This window comes from Falco rusticolus, chromosome 1 (assembly GCF_015220075.1).
Source record: "Falco rusticolus isolate bFalRus1 chromosome 1, bFalRus1.pri, whole genome shotgun sequence".
Classification (NCBI taxonomy): Eukaryota; Metazoa; Chordata; class Aves; order Falconiformes; family Falconidae; genus Falco; species Falco rusticolus.
Window position 1 is genome coordinate 122,741,644 of NC_051187.1, and position 20,914 is coordinate 122,762,557.

Here is a 20,914-nt window from a genome sequence, read left to right on the forward strand (position 1 = left end):
GCAAGAACACTGAAAATACGCTGCTCCCAGAGCTGCAGCTCCACTGGGTTTTGGCTGGGCGATCTCTGCCTGCATCTCGCTGCACAGCAGGGCGCAAGGAAAGCCAGGGACTGGACACAGAAACGAATACATTTATTTTTTAAAGCTCAGAAGAGGGCAATGCAGGAACAGAGGTGTAGGAGGCAGCATTCGGTGCCAACCTTTAATCTTTAGTCCCTGTGTTCCGCAAGGGCATCACTCCTCTGCAGCTTGGAGCCCTTTCCAGGCTGGCCTGCCACAGTGGGAATTTGGGAGAAAGAGGGGGAAATGGGGAAGGAAGGCTGTTTTCTAAACAAGGGAAGGGGAAATTGCCTCTGTCCCCAGTCAGAGTGAAAATAAGAGGAAATGCTATTTTCCCCTGGGTGATTTCTGTTGTCTTCGCAGGGCTTTTGGTCAACACAAACCTTGGTAACTGGTGTCTGCGAGCTAAAAACTCTGGGACAACACTGCAAGGAGAAAACACACTAACAGAGCTTTTAACTAACGGCAAAAGGTACCCTGGTCAGCCCTGTTTCCCTGTCAGCTGTTTCACTTCACCATAAAACTGAAAGTGCCTGCTCTGCCCTGTTGTCTGAGCTCAGGAGAGGCCGCAGCTCGTAGCTTCTTCGAGGTGGTGGTCACAGGTGCTTTCTCTTTTAATAGCAATGAAACCCGCACAGTTGTCTGTCTTCCCTGGCAGGGTCCGCTGGGACTGTGTGGGGAGTGGGAATGCTGCTGCTAATGGTCCCCTTGAGATGTTAACCTCCTTCCAGCATATCTGGGACAAGGGCAGGGACTTCGGATGGGAGTTTTCACCCCTTTAAAACGTGGCTTCTTTTGGCTTGTGTAAATACATGTTTCTTATAAAAGGGACTTTGTGCAAAGGTGCAAGAGTCCACCCTGCCTTTTCCCCCATGCCACTGCAAAGCAACAGCCCCCCTTCCTTCGGGGGTGAAGAATGGCAGCGTAGCTGCAGGCTGGCCCAGGCAGCTCCTCCACGGGTTTGCATGAACATGTTTGTAGTTCAGAGCAAAACCACTCGTGTGTTTGGGCTGACATCTAGTGTCGGCGTGGATGAGGCCAGAGAAAACAACTGACCCGTTTCCCCCAGGATCTCAATGCAAGGAAGAAGGAAGATGCCATTTCTTTGGCTTAGCGCTTCTAATTTGGTTAGAGACCTGACCCGTGAGCCCACGAGTATCTTTGTTCCATTAACTACCAAAGAAAATCCTAACAGGACACTCGAAAATGTAAGCGTACATGTAGTTTTAGACCTGGAAATCACAAAAACAGTGGTTTAAGTGTGCTGTTGTCTCCTCATTTTGAAACGTCACAGAGACTAGCCACTGGTCTTGAGCGGTAGAGGTTGTTTGTAGGGAGGAAGACACTTGATGGCATGGTCTTGAATGGTTGGTTATGATTTCAAGGGACTCAATCCCATCAAAAGCATTTGGTATAGTGAGCTTCAGGAAACCACACTGCTGCCTTGATGTGTCATTATTTGCTTGCCAGCCACATTTCATGTGGGCTCATCCTTTTCATCCTCCCCTAACTGTTGCAAGATCTTTCCACAAAAGCCAGCTCATAAGTTCAAGTCGGTTCACCATCATACTGTCTCACTCCTGAGACACTTTCCTTGGAGACCTTCAGTGTCAGTCAGAAGCCATCTGTGGACTCAGCCTCTCCACAGACGTGTGGAGTGTGACAGGGATGGGCATTGCTCATCTGGCAAAAGGAGAAAGAGAGAAGCTGCTCGGACAGATACTCAATACCTCTCAAAATTGTGTATCTGAGGATTAACTGGAAAAAAACATGCAGCTCAACTGTGAAAATATTTCCTGAAAGATGCTTTGGGTGCTCATGTTCACCCAAAAGCTCGAGCTCACAAGGTCTGGAAGAATGAATGAACAAGTTCAAGGAAGAGCCTACAGAGAGTGGAAGCAAGGACAGGTAGCCTGGGACGAATACAAAGAAATTGTCCGAGCAGCCAGAGACCAACTTAGGAAAGCTAAACCCCTGATAGACTTAAATCTGGGCAGGGACATCAAAGGCAATAAGAAAAGCTTCTGTAGGTACATCAGTGATAAAAGGAAGATTTGGGAAAAGATGGGCCCTCTCCAGAAGGAAATGGGAGACATGGTTACCCGGGACATGGAGAAGGCTGAGGTACTCCATGAGTTTTTTGCCTTGGTCTTCACCAGGAAATGCTATAGCCACACCGCCCAAGTCACAGAGGAAAAAGACAGGGACTGGCAGAATGAATAACCACCCACTGTAGGAGAAGATCAGGTCCAAGACCATCTAAGGAACCTGAAGGTACACAATTCCATGGGACCTGAAGAGATGCATCTGTGAATTCTGAGGGAACTGCCAGATGAAGTGGCTAAGCCGCTATCCATCGTGTTTGAGAAGTCGTGGCGGTCCGGTGAAGTTCCCAGCGACTGGAAAAGGGGAAACATAACTCCCATTTTTAAAAAGGAAAATGAGGAAGGCCTGGGGAACTATAGGCCGGTCAGTCTCACCTCTGTGCCCAGCGAGATCATGGAGCAGATCCTTCTGGAAACTATGCTGAAGCACATGGAAAATGAGGTGAATGGTGACAGCCAGCATGGCTTCACTAAGGGTAAATAATGCTTGACAAACCTGGTGGCCTTCTATGATAGGCTTACAGCATTCAGGGATGAGGGAGGAGCAGCTGATGTCATCCTTCTGGACTTGCACAAAGCTTTTGACACAGTCCCATATGACAGCCTTATCTTTAAATGGGAGAGGCATGAACTTGACCACATCAAGATGGACCACTTGCTGCACAAGGAATTGGCTGGATGGTTGCACTCAAAGAGTTGTGGTCAATGGTTCGATGTCCAAGTGGAGGCCAGTGATGAGTGGTGTTCCTCGGGGATTGGTATTTGGACCAGGGCTGTTTAACATCTTTGTCAGCAACAAGGACCACTGTCCGCACCTGAGTGTACCCTCAGCCAGTTTGCTGATGACACCAAGCTGTGCGGTGCGGTTGACACACTGGAGGGAAGAGATGCCATCCAGAGGGACCTTGACAGGCTTGAGAGGTGGGGCCAAGAAAACCTCATGAAGTTCAACAAGGCCAAGTGCAAGGTCCTGCACGTGGGTCGGGGCAATCCCAAGCACAAATACAGTCTGAGTGGAGAACGGATGGAGAGCAGCCCTGAGGAGAAAGACTTCGGAGTGCTGGTGGATGAGAAGCTCAACATGAACCAGCAATGTGCTCTTGCAGCCCAGAAAGCCATCTGTATCCTGGGCTGCATCAAAAGAAGCAAAAAAAACCCCACATGTAGCGATAGGCCAAGGGGTAACGGCTTTAAACTGAAAGAGGGTAGATTTAGATTAGATATTGGGAAGAAATTATTTACTGTGAGGGTGGTGAGGTACTGGAACAGGCTCGGAGAAGCTGTGGATACCCAATCCCTGGAAGCGTTCAAGGCCAGGTTGGATGGGGCTTTGAGCAGCCTGGTCTGGTGGAAGCAGGGTTGGAACTAGGTGATCTTTAAGGTCCCTTCCAACCCAAACCATTCTATGATTAACCAAGGATAATCAAGTGCAGAAAGGGGCTCGGACAGTCCCTCAGTTGTTGCAGACTGGGAAGGTATCTGGGAGAAGTATCATCAAGCGCTTGCCCTTTTTTTGATATTGCCCTGTGGGCATCTGGTTTTGGCCTCTGTCTGAGAGAGGGTGCTGGGCTATAGGTGACCCTTTGGGTGGTCCCAGAAGGGCTGTACAGGCATCACCCTGTATCACCATTTACTGGTGTTTTTTATTTTTAACTTAGGCCTACTCCAACCCTTCCACATGTCACAGGCAGAAAAAAGTTCTTTTGCCAAACAAAAGCGATTTGGGCTCCCTCCAAAATATACCCTTTCCCACGTTCCCCCCTTGAAAGCTGGATTGGCTCTTTGGAACTGCAGAAATTGGCAAAAGGGAAAAAAAGAGGGAGAGGAGAGGGATGAGGGACAACCCTGCTTCAAGTGCACTCGGGAAGTTTGGGTTTATTTTTGCCTCGATGCTGTTAGCAGGAATGTCCCATACGCCCTTTGGGGCACGCCTCGCCCTGTGCACCTCATTTCTCTGCAGTAGTCCCAGCAATGACACCTCGATCGTCCCCTTTATCTCTCTCACAGATGAAAGCCATCAGTTTCCTTACGGTGACACAACCTGCCTGGCACGGCGGGGTCAGAGTCCCGGTGGCAGCTCCAGAGGGGTTATAACCACGTCCCACCTGGGGTCCCCCAGAGCCGCTCTCTGCTCCTCACCCCACTTTTTCCTGGGCAGGTTTCCTTCCAGTTGTAACAGGTGTTTTATCCAAAGTCACAGAAACAGGCTTCAGGTTTACAAATAGGTGAAGGAAGAGGAAAATACGTTCATGCTCTACTCTTCCCACGTAACTGAGAGGGAGTCTTGCACAAGAGGGCTCCCGAAGTGCCGTTGCTCGAGGTCAGTGGTGTTTATACAGGAGTCGGCTTTGCTGGAAGGGCCAGATGGAGTTAGGGAGGGAATCTTACCATTTTGACAGAGCAGCCCTGCCATTCAAGCTCAGGAAGCTGCCTGCTACTCTTTAACCTCTAAATAGCTGGTCTTTCTTTCCCTATTTGCCATCAAATATGTTTCAGACAACCAGGGAATTCATACTTAAGCTCAGATGGTGCAGGGGACCTTGTCCAACCAGAAACTCTTCGGCTTGTACACGCACTTGAACTCCAGAAAGTACGTGGAGATCCTTTGTGTGACTTTGAACCATTTAAGGACAAAGTATTCCCTCATACTCTTTTAGTCATACTATATTTTACTTCATGCAGCGTTCAAATATATACTGCTTCCACAGCAGTCCACCGCCTCCTGGGTTTGGGTCTCTCACCCAGGCACGGGGACCATGGTACAGCTCCCATCCAGCTGGAGCAGAGGCGTAACGTTTGGCTGCAGTTTGGGGTGCCCCATTAAAGCACTTTGTAACTCCCTGCCTGCAGTACTGGAAATATTCCTGTTTGACCTGAGACTGCTGCCTGAGAGTGGGTGCAACCGTTTCCAGCATGCGGAGGAAACTGCAGCTGTGCAAGAGTATAACAAAATAAGATAAACTCCAAACAAGCAGAGCAAACACACTCTCAACCTTATTTCTTGGAAAAAAAATACATAGTTTTTCAAATGTTTCTCGCACCTGCTAAATACATTAGCAGCAGTGTTGTGTCTCAAACGGGCAGTCACGATGAAAGAAAAATAGCTTCTTTGTGGTGATCTGGTGTGCTTGTGACAGCCATTCAGGAGATGATTTACTGCCCTGTGCTGGAAGCTGGACAGCCACACTCCGTGCTCACATGGCATGAGGTCGTTCTCCACCATTTCCAAGCTTCCTTGAAAGAGCTAAGTACTCTGCCACCTATTTTCGCTTTTAAAAAACTATCAGAGCGAGGTTTTGCATGCGTTGGCCATGCCAAGGAAAATAAGTCCTTACTGGGAATGGGAGGCAGCAGGCCATTGACCCTGGCGGTTATTACAGGGTGTCCAGTTCCAGCAGCTGACAGCACTATAGGAAGTTTCAGAGGCGTTTTTTGCTGCCATGCAGTGGATTAGCACATCAGCATAATGTCGGGAGGGAAAGCATAGAAAATACAACCTGCGTGCTGTTAAAACAGATTAAGAGGAGAGCTTTGCTGGCATCTGGGGTCACGCTGGAGGAACAACCCATGCTTTCCACTCCGGGGCCACTGGCTGGCTTGGCTCTGCCTCTGTGGCCTCGGCCACGCTTTTCCGCTCTGCTTCATAGGGGGTAGATGAGGATGTGCCAAACGGGATGCGGTCCAGAGCCTGGTACCGCAGTCCTGGTCAGCCCTGACTCAGGCAAACAAGGAGCCGTTTTTTCCAGTAGGTTTGGTCTCAAAAAAGTGTTGGGGAGCCGTGGCTTCTTCGGAGGTGGTATCGTCAGAGGAGACGGTGGTGGCGTGCATACAGCGCTTGCAGGCACAGCCCATGCTTCCCTGGAAACAAGGTGAAAATGAACTTGGGGAAGCATGAACTTCTCCACGGAGCAAAGCCCCCAGCTACGAGGCTTGGCATCAGACCTGGGTTTCCGTCAGGCAGGCAGCAGAGGTTTTGTACTCGGTGCAGGATAACCACCACTTTGCCGTGCCTTTCCACGGTGGCTGCTGAGAGTTGGTGGCACGTCATTTTTCAGGATGCACGTGCTGTTTTTATGGGCTATTTGGTTTGATGCTAAAAGAGGAACGACACAGGAGGAAAGCTTTTACTGGTTAACCTGAGCAGTGGAAAGGGCACGTTTCAACCTACCTCTCCGTCAGCAGTTAGCGCGGTGCTTTCCAGCCCACCACCACTCCTCCCTGTCCCGTGATGGCCTCAGGTCCCCCAGTATAGCTACGAGGGACAGTATGGGAAAACAAGCCTATGAAGCAATTCAGGTTCATAACAACCTTCTTTGTCCCCTGAAAAGGGTGATTGATCAGGCAGCTGATGTTGGAGGAGTCCCAGAAGAAAAGCACCTCCTGAGGGAAGGGTCTTGAAGCCAGAAAGAAAGCAAAGCACTGTGGGTTCTGCGACCCTCTGGGAAGATGGTTGCCCATGAAGGAGCAAGCCTTCCTGCTGTTTATTTCTCTTCATTTCAGGCAGTCAGAGCTTTGTTTAGGTTCTTCTCAAAGAAAATCAGAGAGCCACCCAAAACTACCTACATCCTTAAGTCCTCTGAGTCATTCCGGCTAAAGGGAACAACTCGAGAGTGGCACTCTGCAGCGACCAGCCACTCGGGCTAACGGGGTGACAGCGTACAAGTACAGCTGTGCGTTACACATGCTCTCCCTTTGCTTGTTTGCCAGCACACAGGTGAGCTGAGCTGGGCCACGGGAAAAGCTGCGCTGCCAGAAGATGTGCAAAGAGCAGCACAGGCAGGATCCACTCCACTGGAGGCAGGGAGCTCTCCGCAGGCAGGAGATGGCCCTGGCAGTCCAAAGCCATTCACAGGGCAAGGGGAAAAGGAGAAGCGCAGGGTCTCCAGGTTTCCAGCTTCTCCTGGAAGCATGAAGCAGAAGAGGGGAGCTTTAGGTATTTCTAGTAAAGGTGGACTTGGTTGCAAACATAATGACTTGAGGGTGTCCATATGAAGAGAATTGCACCTTAATGTTTGCTAAAGGGGGAGCGTTAAAGAGGAGTTTCCACACTGGGGACAGATTTAAGGGAAAACAAAAGTGTGGTTTCACTCAAGTGTAAGATAACCTGCTTGAACAGAGAGGGCAAGGATGTCAAACGACAGACCGTCTCCACCACTGGAATTGGAAGGTGTGATTATAAAACTCAGGACTGTGGCAGAAGAGCAGTGATCTAAAGGCACTAAGCTGAGCACTAAGAAAGAGGGTGCAGATGTGGCATGGTGAATTCAGAGCAGCCTAAAGGCACTATGACATGTCCACATCCTGCTGAAGTCCTGCTGAAGGACCCTGCTTTGGGTCAGAGATAAAGGGAACAGGAATCAAGGCCATTGATCTCAGACACAGACCTGTGAAATACTCAGATGGAAAAATCAGATCAGGTCACCCCAGGGCTGGGGGCTGTCCTAGCTCCTCTCCTCGGCTGAAAGATTCCTGCAGTCGCTGAGACCAGCTCAATCCATAAACTATATGTTAGGATTTCCTAAATTGAGCACTCAGCTAGTGAGAGAAAGCAATGCTGACCCCGATGTAAAGATATGACCTTGCCCTCCCATAGCGAAGGATGTCACGATGGTAATTTAGACAGGGATGGGACCTTACCTGTAAGAAAACCTGACGCAGGTCTGGCGTTGCTTGAGAAGTTGTAGCTTGCTGGTGGAGAAACACGCAAAGATGCAAAACAGATAGCATGTGAATCTCGCTCTACCCAGAGCAGGGGTTGGGTTTAACACAGCCACCTCTTCTCTGTGGGAGCACATTCTCCAGAGGTGACTCAGCAGTCAGCCAGACGAGAACCAGACACTCGCCGTTTCTGCACCATGCTCGAAGTCAAGACTTTAATCTGTGTCCCCCAGGTGAGGGCTTCCACCTCCAGCACAGCCTTACTGATGGATGAGATGCAGTAACTAAAAGCCGGGATCGATGACATCAAGGGTATGAAAGCCAAAACGAACGCAGTGCAGGGGCACATGACAAAAGCAACAGCAGCTGTAGGCAGCCACTTGGAAACTCTCTGCAATACAGGGCATGCTCGCTGCAGGCAGCCTGGCAGCAGCCAGCCTTTGGGGCCTAATTATAAATATTCTCAGGTTAGCTTAAATAACTACTGTCAGAATAAAGACCTTTTTCTTCGTGAAGTTATGCTGCAAGCCCAACTCCCACAGTCCTTAAGCACTGACTGTCAGAAGTTAAAGCTGAACTCTGTATAACCTCCAGGCTATACAAAGGATGCCAAATGCAAAGTATTTGGGGGTTTTAAAGCTATGTTTTATGCTAGCCCTGTATAGTTTACTCTGTCCCTATACTAAATTCAAGACAATGTTGTAAGTCTCCTTTTGTGCTCCCTGTAGAAGTGTAGCAGAAGGATGAAACATAGAATATGCTCTTACTCTTGGAAAGCAGGCACATGGGCACTGATTCGCCACATATTGAGCCTCTCAAATTACCCCTCACTTCATGGGAAAATCTGAAATCCAAATACTTCGCTGCAGTAGGTCTACATCTGGCTAGCACTGCATGACTATAAGATCGTGTAAGATTGTTAGATTTTAAGCTCATACATCCCTCTTAAGGCTGCTGCTCAGGCAAGGTAGCAAACTAGCAGGAACTGTGGTGCAGGGCGCTGGTGGACGTGCGGAATGCCATGTTGTTCTCTTGGAGGAGCCACTGGCATATGAATGAATGTGTTGAGCTCCATGTCCTGAGAAACATGCGAGTGTCACAGCACAGCAGGATTAGTAACATCTACTTTATTTTGCTGATTCGGGCTTTATTTTTTTTTAATTAAATAGATCAACCAATCTTGATCAACTTTCTTAGCTTGCCGAGTTTCCATCCCCCCACACCGCTGCACACTGACTCCCTATCCGCAGAATAGCGGTAAAACCCTTCACCGCAGTCCCTCACCATACAGGGAAACAACCAGAGAGCAGAGATGAAGCAGAAAACGTGGCATCTAGTACTTAGGACTAGCTGGTTTTGCCACCTAGCAAACTTGGCTAGGTGATTTCGTCAGAGAAATGCATTGCACAAGGTTTCCTCAATGAGGTAAAACACCCTGCATTACAGGCCACCAGCGTCCAGGCAAGCATGGCCTTGGGGTAATTAAGTAATAAAGTTGCAGGAACATGAGTTACAAACATTGGGGAGGTATTGGAGGTGGAGATGGGTTGATATCCAAGCAAAACCCAAGTATTTTGGAGGGACTGAAGACTGATTTCAGTCCAAGACAGTGAATCCCTCTCCCTGAGCCAGATGGTCCTGTGCTCAGGCTAACACACCACGGAGGAGGTGGTCTTCTGCTGCATGCAGCCACGAGACTTCCCAGTCGTTCCTGACCTGAGCTCATACATATCTTCCAGTGGCAGATGTTCACCGCATAGTGAGTTTGAGCCCACTGGTGATCAGCTTATTTTTCTTAATTGCTTTCACAGCCATTTATCCATAAACCTCCATGGCTCTGCAGGGCTCAAGTTAAAATTGTTATTCCAGCCCACACTAGCTATATCATGTGTGCTTTTCCTTAGGGGCATCTTTTGGGGGTTTATTTCACATGATGTTTGCAGACTCCTTCCCACCTCAGCCCTGCAGATGTGCAGCCTCTCCTGCTGGGCAGCAGCAGCTCATGGACGTAGGGCATCGCTGACCGTGTGCAGTCCCATCGGAGACATGTGACTCCCTGCGGCCACCCACCCAACCTTTTTCTTCTCTCCTTCACTTTGAATGTCCACTCCAGCAGCTCAGATAATTTGTGTGGTTTTGAAGTGGGGAGAGCAAGCCACGATTACGAAAAGGCATTGAGAGAAGACACTCTTGGAGGCCTGGGTGCTGGTCAAATAACAGCTGCGTTAAGAGAGATACTAAGCAAAACACTCAAAAGGTTCTTCTGCTGAATAAATAGCCCTGCTCTTCACCCTCCACAAAAACATAAAGTGCTAGGATGGCTGGAGCCAGTGCCCTTTGTGTTTCTCAGCCCCAAGTGCAGATTTTTCCTATGAACTTGTCCCACGTATGCTTTCAACAGTCATGGTCTTCGGAGACAAGGCATTGCACACCTAAATGGTGCTTTGGTGTGAACAGCCACCTCCTTTGTTTGTTCTGAACCTGATTTGATTTCATTTAATGGAAGCACAGTCTATTCCCTGAGGGCAGTATTGTCGGGGAGCATTCACAGGGAATGGCAGTGCCAAAGGTGATGCACCAAGCCCATTCAGCTCCTTGCAATGAAACTGGGAGCCACGGAGGGCACTCTGCTGGTTCGTTAAGTCTCTTCATCTCCACTAGATTTTGCTCAAATAGAAAAGTTATTAATATAACTAGTGACTGTTGCAGTGAAGGATGGGGTAAGAAATCTGGAGAGCTGCTCTCCAAACAACACAACTGCCCGAACTGGGACACTTCAAAGAACATTTGGCCAGCCCCGGCTGTCCATCAGGGCCACCACTGTCCCACTTTGATGTACTCATCCAGCGTGTGGACACTTTCTGTAAGACAAGTCTCAAACTAGCCAGGCAGGTTGGAGGAAAACTGTGCCTCAGGAAGCTGGGAAAGATCACTGCTCTTCTCCAGGAAAGCTGGAGTTTCTAGCTTTGAAATGCTCTGCAGCTAACAAGGGTGTGACTCTTATCATGTACATCTGTACATGACTGACAGCAAGAGCAACCCATTCCCTGCGTCTTGAATTCCTCGTGACTGAACTACTGCACACCAAGAGATTGCAGAAATAACTGACTCTACGTTAAATATCGTCTAGGAAGATCTGATGGAGCAGCAGATGCCTTGCCTAATGCGCCCTTCCACGCAGGAACATGGGTAGGAATGCACAGTGCAGGAGCAAAGAAGCTGATATTTAACTTCTGCAGCCAACGACTTCTGGGTAAGACCTTCTGTCAGCTCACAAGGTAGATACGCGCATTGCCAGAGGTTTTCCATGGAAGTCAGCAGAGAGGCTGGTACCACCTGTGATGTTTTCAGCTTGGGTTTGGTGGGGAGAAGAGGAAGAAGAACCTTAGTTCAGCAGAGTTCTGACCTTAAAACTTCAGACTGCCACAATTCCTCTTCCTCAAAGAGATGGAAGCAACTTATCATTCCCCTCAGGCGCTTTGATGTCTGGAGGTGGCCATGCCCTCTTCTCTAATGAAAGGAAAGGAACAACCAAACAAGTCAGTCAGGCTGCGTTGGCCAAAGTGTTCAACTGCTGTTGTGTGTGAAGGAGAACAGAAACTGAAGAGGCATGACAAGCTGACTATGAGTCATGTTATGCCTTCTCGTCTTTCTTTCAGAAGAGATAGAAGGACGAGTTTCCCCTTTAGATTCTCTAATTCACCGGGGGAAAGGGAAACCATGTTTTACTTTTAGCAGCTTTTGCTCTTGCGTGTGCTCCTGGACCTAAGGGCACAGATAAAGCTGCGCCGCCGGGGAGCTGGTACATCTGACAAGCCAGACTGAACCGTCAGTGTGAGCTTGTGATTTCTGCAGGACCAAAAAAAAAAAACCAAAACCCAACAAAAAAAAATAGATTCAAGAACACTGCAGGCAGTTTTATAAAAATGGAAACCTGCTTTTTGCCAAGAGGCTTTTCTGAGCAGTCTAAGTGGTTGAGGATCTTGTCTCATACAAAGTTTGGACCAGTGGGGTATCTCCTCATGCACAAATTGGGCCAAGGGATTTTCTTTCCTTTATCCATTCTTCTTCCTAAACCTGGTCTTACAGCTAACTCGTGAGGACTGTTGTTCCTGGACACCAGCTCAGGCTCTGATAGCTTTTGTAAGAGCATTTGTATCAAAATATTGTTGTGCTGGAGTCTCCAAGGCCATCTGGGGCTTTGTGCAGACAGGGTGCTTACAAATGAATGTGAACCAAAGCAAATCAACATTGCTTGGCAGGGATGAAATGTATTGCTAGGGTCTGTCTCTGCCAAGCTAGACTGTTTGGCTCCAGTCCCACTCTTTGGGGGATTGTCTGTCAAAACACAATTTGGTATTGTAAGGCGTCATGGTTACATGGCTCGCTACTCCTTTAACCCCTCTCAGGCCTTACACTCTTGTTATTTGTGAAGTAGAAACCTGTGAATCTCCAACTCTTTAAGCAGAGCTTGGGCTCTGGTACCTTGCACCAGCTGTCCCTCGTGTCACTGTGTTGGTTCAGGTAGAGCTTTCCCACAGGAAAACTGCCAACCAGTAGACTGCAGCCCTCTTGAAGGCATCATTTCTTAATGCCATGAAATGGTAAGAAGACATATCTTTGTACCATCTCATGATGGAAGCCTGGCTTCTTGGCCTAACCACCTCAGAAACCTGGTCAGCCTTTCAAGGCAGGAATCCGCCTCAGACACTGATTAACTCTCCTTGTCTGACCCTCCTTGATTATCCCATCCCTTCATGAGCAGCAGCTGCTGCTTCTGCCAAGCCCTGCTGGCAAGCCCAGAGGCCACCCATTAGAGGGCAAGCCAAGACATCAGTGTGAACATCCTCATGGCTTTGCCAAGAGCTGTATAATCATATTGCCCTCCCCACTTCTGGACATGTTTCTGAGTTCATTCAACAGACGTATAGATATATAGTAAATTACCAGAGTGGCTTGGCCACGACACGGCACTACAGGCAGTGCCAAGCCCATTACGTACAGGTTTTGCTACAGTGAAAATCCTCAGTAAGCACCGGTCGAAGCGTTGCCTCTGAGCACAGGTTGTGCAGGGCCGCCTCCCGTCCCGGAGGCTTGGCGAGGGGCAGCAGGAGGAGGTCGTGCATACTCCCTTCAGGAGGCAGGTGAAGAAGCAGATCCTCAGCTGAGACCCTGCCGAGCCTGGAGATACCCGAGAAGCGTGGTGGCTCTCCATAGGTATGACACGCGGCACGTGCCGCCCAGCAGGCAGGCAGCTGCCCGCACCGCTGCCCAGGCTGTCACGTCGCCTGCCAGCCCGGCGCGCAGCTGCAGCCCCGTCCTTGTCCTCGGCAGGCAGGGCAGCATCAGCCTTGCACAGGCTGCGGCGCTGGGGAAAAGCAGCCCGGGTGCCCGCAGGGTCACGCAGCCCCGTGGCTTTCCCCTCGTGCTGCAGGAATCTGAGGTTTGCCTTTGAAAGTCTGGCTAGAGCATGCCAGTATTCCCTGGCTCTCCTGGAGGATTTCTGCTCCAGGGACTGAGCCAGGGTCTGGGACCTGTTATTGTCCCAGCAGACCGGGGACCACAGCCCAGCAGGCTTCCCAAGCGTGAGGCTGTACGGATGGCCCCAGGGCTCAGCTGTCTCTGACCCAAGGTGCAGCACAGCTGTGTGGCCCTGGGCTGGTTTTGCTGAGAAAACTGCTGCTGAACTGTGAGAAAATACATGAACTAAAGCCAGGCAAGATAAGTCAAAACATAGACAGAATTAAAGTTGTCAGGATGATGATAGGCTAGCAATGCAAGGCGCCAAAAGTAAATGCTATGTGAAAAGGGATAAACCCCTGAAGGGCTGGTTCAGTCATTATCTTGCTCTAAAGATCCCTGGGCTGGAGCTTAGAAATGCTCCGAGTCCTTGGCTCAGGTGTAACTCAGATGTGAGGATACGTCCCAAGCGCTGGGCTCTGAGATGGGGGATGTGAAGAAGGGTATGTGTAAAAAAAAAAAGGAAGGGAAAGAGTGGCCAGGCAAGTGACGGAGAGGGAGGTGTCCACCAGGAGTGCATTTGGTCTCCTGGCAGGGAGGACGTGTGAGGAAATTGTCTGAGAAGGTGAACCCAAGCAAAGCCAGCTGAGGAGCCTCAGCAGCCCTGCTCGAGGTCCTCTTCCACCTGCCTTAACAACTCCCCCCTACGGAAAATCCCAGCACCCCTTCCCCTGGCAGGGCACCTTCCTGATTGAACTGGAAGCCGCATGGGAGAAGGGCAGGGACAGCACCTCTCCAGCCACGTCCCTGGGCGAGGACCTGCAGGCAGCTGCTCTGGCTGTCGGTACAAAGCTGTGCAAAAGGCAAGCCGGGAGGCGAGGGGGTTTTGCACAGGGGTAAATAAGCGTTTGGGGCTTATTTATCTGAAAGCCATCTTGCAGAGCTTGCATCAGCCCCGCATTCGGTAAGAGGCGACTAGACATGCTGGACGTGCTGTTGGGAGCTTTGTAAGGAGCAAACACGAGGTTCAGACACCCATGTCTGGGTGGCGGCCAGCTATTGCAACCTGCCCCAGGTGCAGACATCTGCACCGGGCCATTTGCACGATGCGTGAGACAACGCTATGAACTTCTTTTATTTGGGAAAAACAAACACAGTTCAAGTAGAGCGAGTTAATATGTAATTATAGCGTACAACAGTATAATGCTGGCACTGCTTCAGAGGTAGCGTTAGGCTTCTGTGGCTGCCAGGAGAAGAACTTGGTGGTGACTCCTGACTAGAATGTGAGCAAGTTTGAGTTGTTCATGTGACATTTGTAATGTGAAATCTGGCACCACCCAGATCTTAGTATCAACAGGCAGAAAATGAAGATGTCGTTGGTGCTGTCTGATGCTGAAGGTTCGATTTTCCTGCCAGCGCACCAGGGGCCGGGTGAGCCCCGCGGCTGCACCGAGCCAGGGGCCGGGCCCCCCGCAGGGTGCGCGGTCCGTGCCGAGCTGAGCTGGCTCAGCCGCTGCGGTGCGCTCGGCGCGGTGCGCTCGGTGCGGTGCACCTCAGCTGGGCCGCCGAATTGCGGGGCATGCACCGGGAGATGCGCTGCCTTCATCCCAGCCCGGGCTTCTGCCAGAAAGACAAGGGGACGGCGCACCTTCGGGCGGTGGGGGAGCGACGCTCCCTGCGAAGGAGCGCGGCCCCGCCGTGGGTCCCGCACCCGGCGGCAGCGGGAGCAGCAGCAGCAGCGGGAGGAGCAGCGGGAGCAGCAGCGGGAGCGCGGGCGGTGCCGCCCCCCGCCCGGCCCGGGGCCGCCAGGCACCGCTCCCCGGGGCGGCTCGGCGCAGCGTCCCGGCGGGCTGCGGAGCTTTTTGCGCCGTCTTTTCCCCAGCGCTGCGAAGCCGCCGTTCTGCAGCCGGGACGCAGCGAGCTCTTCCCCCCGCTAAGCAGTTAATCATCTGCTCGCAATTAACCTGTGACCTCCCCCGCCCGCGGGGCAGCGCTGTCGCTTTAACGCGGGCGGTGGAAGCGGGGGGAGCACAGCCGTGCCAGGGTCGGCCCCGAGGCTGCTGCGGATCCCTGGCTCTGCCCGGCCCCGGCCGCCCGCCATGCGGAGCCGCAGCCTCCCCGCAGCCCTCCTGGCCGCGGCCCTCGCCGCCCTCCTGCCGCCGCCCGCCGCCCCCTCGGCCCACCGCAAGCTCCTGGTGTTCCTGCTCGACGGCTTTCGCGCCGACTACATCGACGACAGCGAGCTGGAGGGTCTGCCGGGCTTTCGGGACATCGTGAACATGGGGGTGAAGGTGGATTACATGACCCCGGACTTCCCCAGCCTCTCCTACCCAAATTACTACACGCTGATGACAGGTGAGTAGGTGCGTTCCTGCGCCGTGATGCTCCCCGGAGCTGCCGGCTTCCCGGTGCAGAAGCGGGGGGGCAGCTCCCCGTGACTTTTTCCTCCAAACCCGACGTAAAAATAACACCAGTTGTGCTTTTAGCTGGGAGCTTAAACGCACTGTGGCGTTACAGCTCAGTATTCCTTGTCTGAAACCTGCTCTGAACTTGGAAACGTTGCTCGAAGCTGATTTTTGAAGTTCCCCTTTGCTTTCCGGAGGTGCTGCCGGGTCCCCCACCTGCCGCCAGCGCGGCTGCCTGGCCGCCCAGGGCTCCCTGCTGCATACAGAACGTGAAAACAAGGGGAAGATTCACGGAAAATAAATAGGGAGCCTACTCACAGCCTTTCCAGTTAATAAAAAGGCATGTAAACGGAGGGTGGTTGACAAGAGAACTTCTTTTCAGTCAGCAGGTCTGTTTTGGCAAGTTCAGCATTAAATTTCTTTTTAAACTTAATAGACTTTCTGCTTTCAACTTACCTTTGCTCTAAGTCCTCCTATCTGTAACCATCTGAAATAGCCAAATAGGAAAACATTAAGGAGTTTTCCTTTTGATCCCCTACAGCTTTTCTGAATGCCCAGGAGAGGCTTTCAGAAAACTGGGAGGATAGTCATGGTTTTCATGATGCTGATTTGCTTTTAATCAAAGTAGGGTGACACATGATGACAGTGACGCTGGGAAGGTGCACAGAGTGCAGCTGGCAGTCAGAGAGAGACACCTTGGAAACAGCAAGGAAAAAAAAAACAAACAGAAAAGTTTTTCTGCAGTTTCCAATTGGATTATTCTCTGGAGTTATTTAACAAACAAGAACCTCCACCTAATGGGAAGGAGTGAGAAAAGCTGTCCTCTCCTAAGATATGTGGCATCTTCTGCTGTCCTCAGAACAATACAGTGCCCAGCGGTCCATATACCGCTTGCTGGGGAAGCAAATAGATGCTATTGTAAGACAGAAATCTGACATCAGTTGTGCCCAGCTTGTTTTGAAACCACTTAACCCTTTCCTCCCTCCCTCTCTCTCAAAAGAAATGCCTTTCTCTTGCTTACCTGCTAACAGGAAAGAGTACATCACCACCACAGGATTATTTCATGACTTGATGCAAATGCATGAATGCAGAGCAAATGTCAGGACTGAAAAAGAGAGGTGTTGTTCCACTCCAGCCCGTGTTCTTTAGGTGTATGCAGGCAAACCGGCTGAACACGTGTGCAAAAAGCCTTTGGATGGAGTTGTTGAGAAGAGGGAAAGCAGCTTTTGCTCCTTGCCATACTTAATCATCACTCCTATTAAGCGCATATGCATTGAGTGAAGTCTGTAATCAGCCTTTCGAGGAGTTTTGAAACATCCTATTTTGTACTCACAAAGGAGTTTTGTTTTAGGTGATGAAACACCGCTACTAGACTTTTCACATTTTTAGGGCACCAGAGGGTACACCCCAGCTCAAAGCTCAAAGCAATGAAACAATCTGTGAGACCAAACTCAACTCTTCCTGGAAGTTCCCTGCTCTTCATGATGAGGATCTCAATGCAAATACAACTTCGATGCAAATAACAATTCACCTTCAGAACACGAGTCGGTCACACCGGTGTTAAATAGGTCAGGAACCAGTCAAGGACCAGGTGTAGGTGATGAACGTGCCCAAAGGAAGATCCAAGACTGCACTTGAGCCCTCGGGGTGTTAGTGGACCCCATGGCTGTGTCCTGGCATGACAGCAGGGGAAGTCCCATGGCTGCACTGGTCGTACCCCCAGTGCCATGGTGCGGTCTCCACAGAAAGGAGATGGCATGTTTTCAGTGATGGTGCGGTTAGAAGCGTGGTACATGCAGCACCTGTAGCGTTAGCTGTGTTCGGTCTGCGCGCATTTGATGCGCAAAGCTGGGACAGCTTTTGGAAAAAAACGCAGCATGGCAGGGTGACATGAGTATCGTGCCATAGTGTCCTGCTCAGGGACTGGCAAGTTATTGTCTCCCTGTTGCCGCTGTATGGGCACGGAAAAGCTTGCCTTGCGTCTCCCCAGTCATGCATCTCCTCTGTGGGGCCAGGGGGGCACGACTGCAACTGCAACTGGGTTTGCTTCTGTTCGCAACTGGGATGTGTGGGACTTAAATGTCACAGTTTCCCCTGGGAAATCAAGGACTACAAGCACCAGCTATTCTTCATATCTTGTCCTACACTGCTGCTTCGTGAGCTGTTAAGAAACTCGCATTTTAACCTCCAGATTGCCTTATTTTAGCATTTTTGAATGCAATTTCATACTATATTGGCTTTTTTCAGCTAAATCAGCTTAAGAAATTTCTGGCCCTGCCTGCACAGTCCCACCCCTGGCTCGTCCATTATATCCCACCACTTTTTTTTGATAAATACTCCTGTCTCTTCTTTCTCCGTTCGTTCACAATTTCTTGTGGCCCCACATCCATTCAGGAACAAACGAGGCTGCCAGGTCTAGGACAGTGTGCGCATGAAAATGCTGCATCGGGATGGATTTGGCTCTTGCCTCTATCCATTCAGGTGAGCAAGGCCCCTCCTTTTCTGTGTACTGCCCTCTACCCCACATCCACACAACCTTTGTGACGCCAGGGAGGTTTAGTTGTTACAGAGAGAAGTGCTCCTTCATTTTGGTGGCTTTGGAGGAGGACAGTGGGTTCTGCTCCTCAGACACCATCACTGTTGGGACAGGTCCACCCTCTCAAAGGTGAACCCACCTCCTTCTCCTCCTGCCCCAACCTGCAGGCAGAGGTTATGGAAGTCAGAAGCATCTGCCCCACCGTGTCTCAGTGCAGATGCCAAGCTGCACCCGTCAGCCCTGCCAGAACGTATCTTTCCTCTGCACCAGGCAACTAGCAAGCAATAGCATGCAGCGCAGCGGCTCAGTTATCTGCAGGATCTTTCAGTCATTATATTTTACTTCACTGGTGATTTCAACAGGGCAGCCGAACTGAACTTAATGAGAAATATAATTCACGAGAAACAGCAAGTTTACTGAGATTTTCAAAGCTATAACCCAGTAGATGCAACCATAACTGATGACCAAGAGCCACGTATCTAAAACCAACTAACTAATGCATGCTAATTTGAAGCACGCCCCATCTTGCTGAGGCTACGTGCTAGGTGAAGCACAGACACGGTGGGAGGAATAGGGCCCAACCTAGGTAAACGAAACGGGTAAACTTTGGAAGGGAAGCGGGGGAGGGAGGTGACTCGCCTGTGGTCACACAGTGCTGCGCGGTGATGGCAGAGCTCTTTGTGGGTCCCCATCCTACTTAAATCTGCTGCTGCGGTTAACCTATGAGAAAATATTTGCCAGAGCTTCCCGGAGTGGCACAGAGAGCCTCAGCCCGAAACCTGGGGCCTGTATAGGGGTCTTTTCCCTTCCTCCACATCTACAGCAATTACGAGAAAGAAAACTAGAGCGTAGAAACAAGATGAATGCTGATGGTTTGGCTTCTTCACGTAACGTCACCCAGTGATTCAGAGCTGAGGGGGAAGCTCCAGTCTGCCTGCGAGCCAGGGCATGGCATCATGACCGGCTGCTTGAAGAAGCACCGAACAACAGCCAAGTCACTGCTGGAGCAAAGGGATCTCGCTGACATGCAGCCGGAGCGGTTGTTTTGTTACAAAAATCTGGTGGTGTGCAAGGTAGCCCAAGGTTGTATTGTCGTACAAATCTGACCCTTTGAAAAGCAGTCTTCTCTAGCAGCTTCGTTCATGCCGTGTTTCTCCGTTTTGGCTTCCACAGTGCTGTAAAGGCTGGTTCTCGGGTGACTGGGTTGTTTTCTGAGCTGGTAGACCGCATCCCATGTGGTGTCCTAGCTCTCCATGCTCCAGTTGAGATAGTGCTGTTGTTGACCTGAAAGGCATGACACAAAATGCAAGTTAGGTAAAAGGAGCTGTTGTTGCTGACACCGGTGTTTGGGAGGGCTTTGCGGGACTCGACGTGGGCTTGGCAAGGGAGGGAAGAAGGAGTCCAAATACGCATGTCCCAAAAGGCTCGCTTAATTGCACCGTGTGCTGTTTGTTTTACAAAGAAAGGAAATATGACCACAAGCCATCTCAGGTTTTTATCCTGCGGGGATTTTTTAATTTTTCCCTTTCCCTGCCGTGGCCTGGCTCTGCAGAGAGCTCTCAGGCCAAGCTAAATGGAAAGTCTGAGGTCTCCCCCATAATCGCTGCGAGCGTGAGCTATTGCTTCAGAGCTCTCTGTGCCGTACCTCTTGAGAAAAGCTGCACATGCTGAGAGGTTTGGATGTCCCTCGCCTGCCAACCCACGGGCACTGGGGAGCTGCTGGGGGACCCCCTGCACCCCAGTGCCCCTGAAGCCCCCCCACCTCAGCTAAGGGAACACGGGGGCCCCTCATGTTTCCAGCCCCAGCCAGCCTAAACACAGGCAAACCCTATCACATCTGAGCTGGAAACCTGGAGAGGATTTATTTTCTAAGATCTTAACAACAAATGAGGCCTGTTCTGGCAGGTCTTCCGTGAGGACGTGCCAGCTGCCCGGTCAGCTCTGCAGCCCCACGTTCAAGAGCCGTATTTCTCTTGGCCCGCATGGGGCATGGGGGGAGTCCCTGCTCGCGGAGGTGGGTGGTGGGATGCTGCTTGCAGAGGAGCTGGCGAGGGGCCTCCGTGTCCCTCTTTGGGTAGGACCTCATCTTAAATGCTTGGCACAGAGGCTGTGAGGTCCCACCAAGCTCGTGGGGTGGAGAAGGAGGTTGAACAGAGGACGTTTCAGTCTCCTGCACTCAAGATGAGGGCTGTGGTCTTTGCAGGGCTGTCCCACACTTGACGTAAGTCGGTGACGGCACGTTTGGGGCTTCTCTAAAATACAGTGGTGGTGTGTGGTGTTTGCCCAGCCACTGCAGCTCATCCCTGCGTGTGCCGTTGCTTTCTCCTCTGCTCAACAGGGGGGAGAGTGGCAACACGGCAGAGTTCCCACGTATGGGTGATGGTCCAGGGCTGCTCTGCCAGGCTGAAGGTTTCACTCACCTTCTGTGATTTTACCATCCTTCCCCCACTCCTCACTCTCCATGGTGGCATACTTGACTGCTGAGGGTGGATGATGTCGTGGTCTGACATAAATAGTCTGATTCTGTTTTCCCTTGAGCACAGCAAATCTTGACATACACTGTTACCCTGGTTACCCACATTTTCTGGGAGCAAATGTCCTTTGGGGTCCCACCCCTGGAGTCCTCCGGGGTATGGCTGATGTGCACACGTACTAGTCCGTTTATTGCTTGCTGTGAGAGGTCTCCTGGT

At 50.9% G+C, this 20,914-nt stretch overlaps 1 protein-coding gene across 4 annotated transcripts in view; it reads left to right on the forward strand.

Annotated features, from left to right (window-relative positions):
- Positions 1–3,324: 3,324 nt before the first annotated feature.
- The window catches only part of ENPP6 (ectonucleotide pyrophosphatase/phosphodiesterase 6), a 45,748-nt gene continuing 28,158 nt past the window's right edge, over positions 3,325–20,914 (forward strand). For 2 of the 4 annotated variants that reach the window (XM_037398952.1, XM_037398944.1), the window contains exon 1: positions 15,067–15,638. In XM_037398952.1, the coding sequence (XP_037254849.1) occupies positions 15,383–15,638 (256 nt within the window). In that variant the 5' untranslated portion in view covers positions 15,067–15,382. Of the gene's footprint in view, positions 15,639–20,914 lie in introns of all 4 variants that reach the window. The other 2 variants (XM_037398958.1, XM_037398935.1) reach the window with 2 other exon arrangements.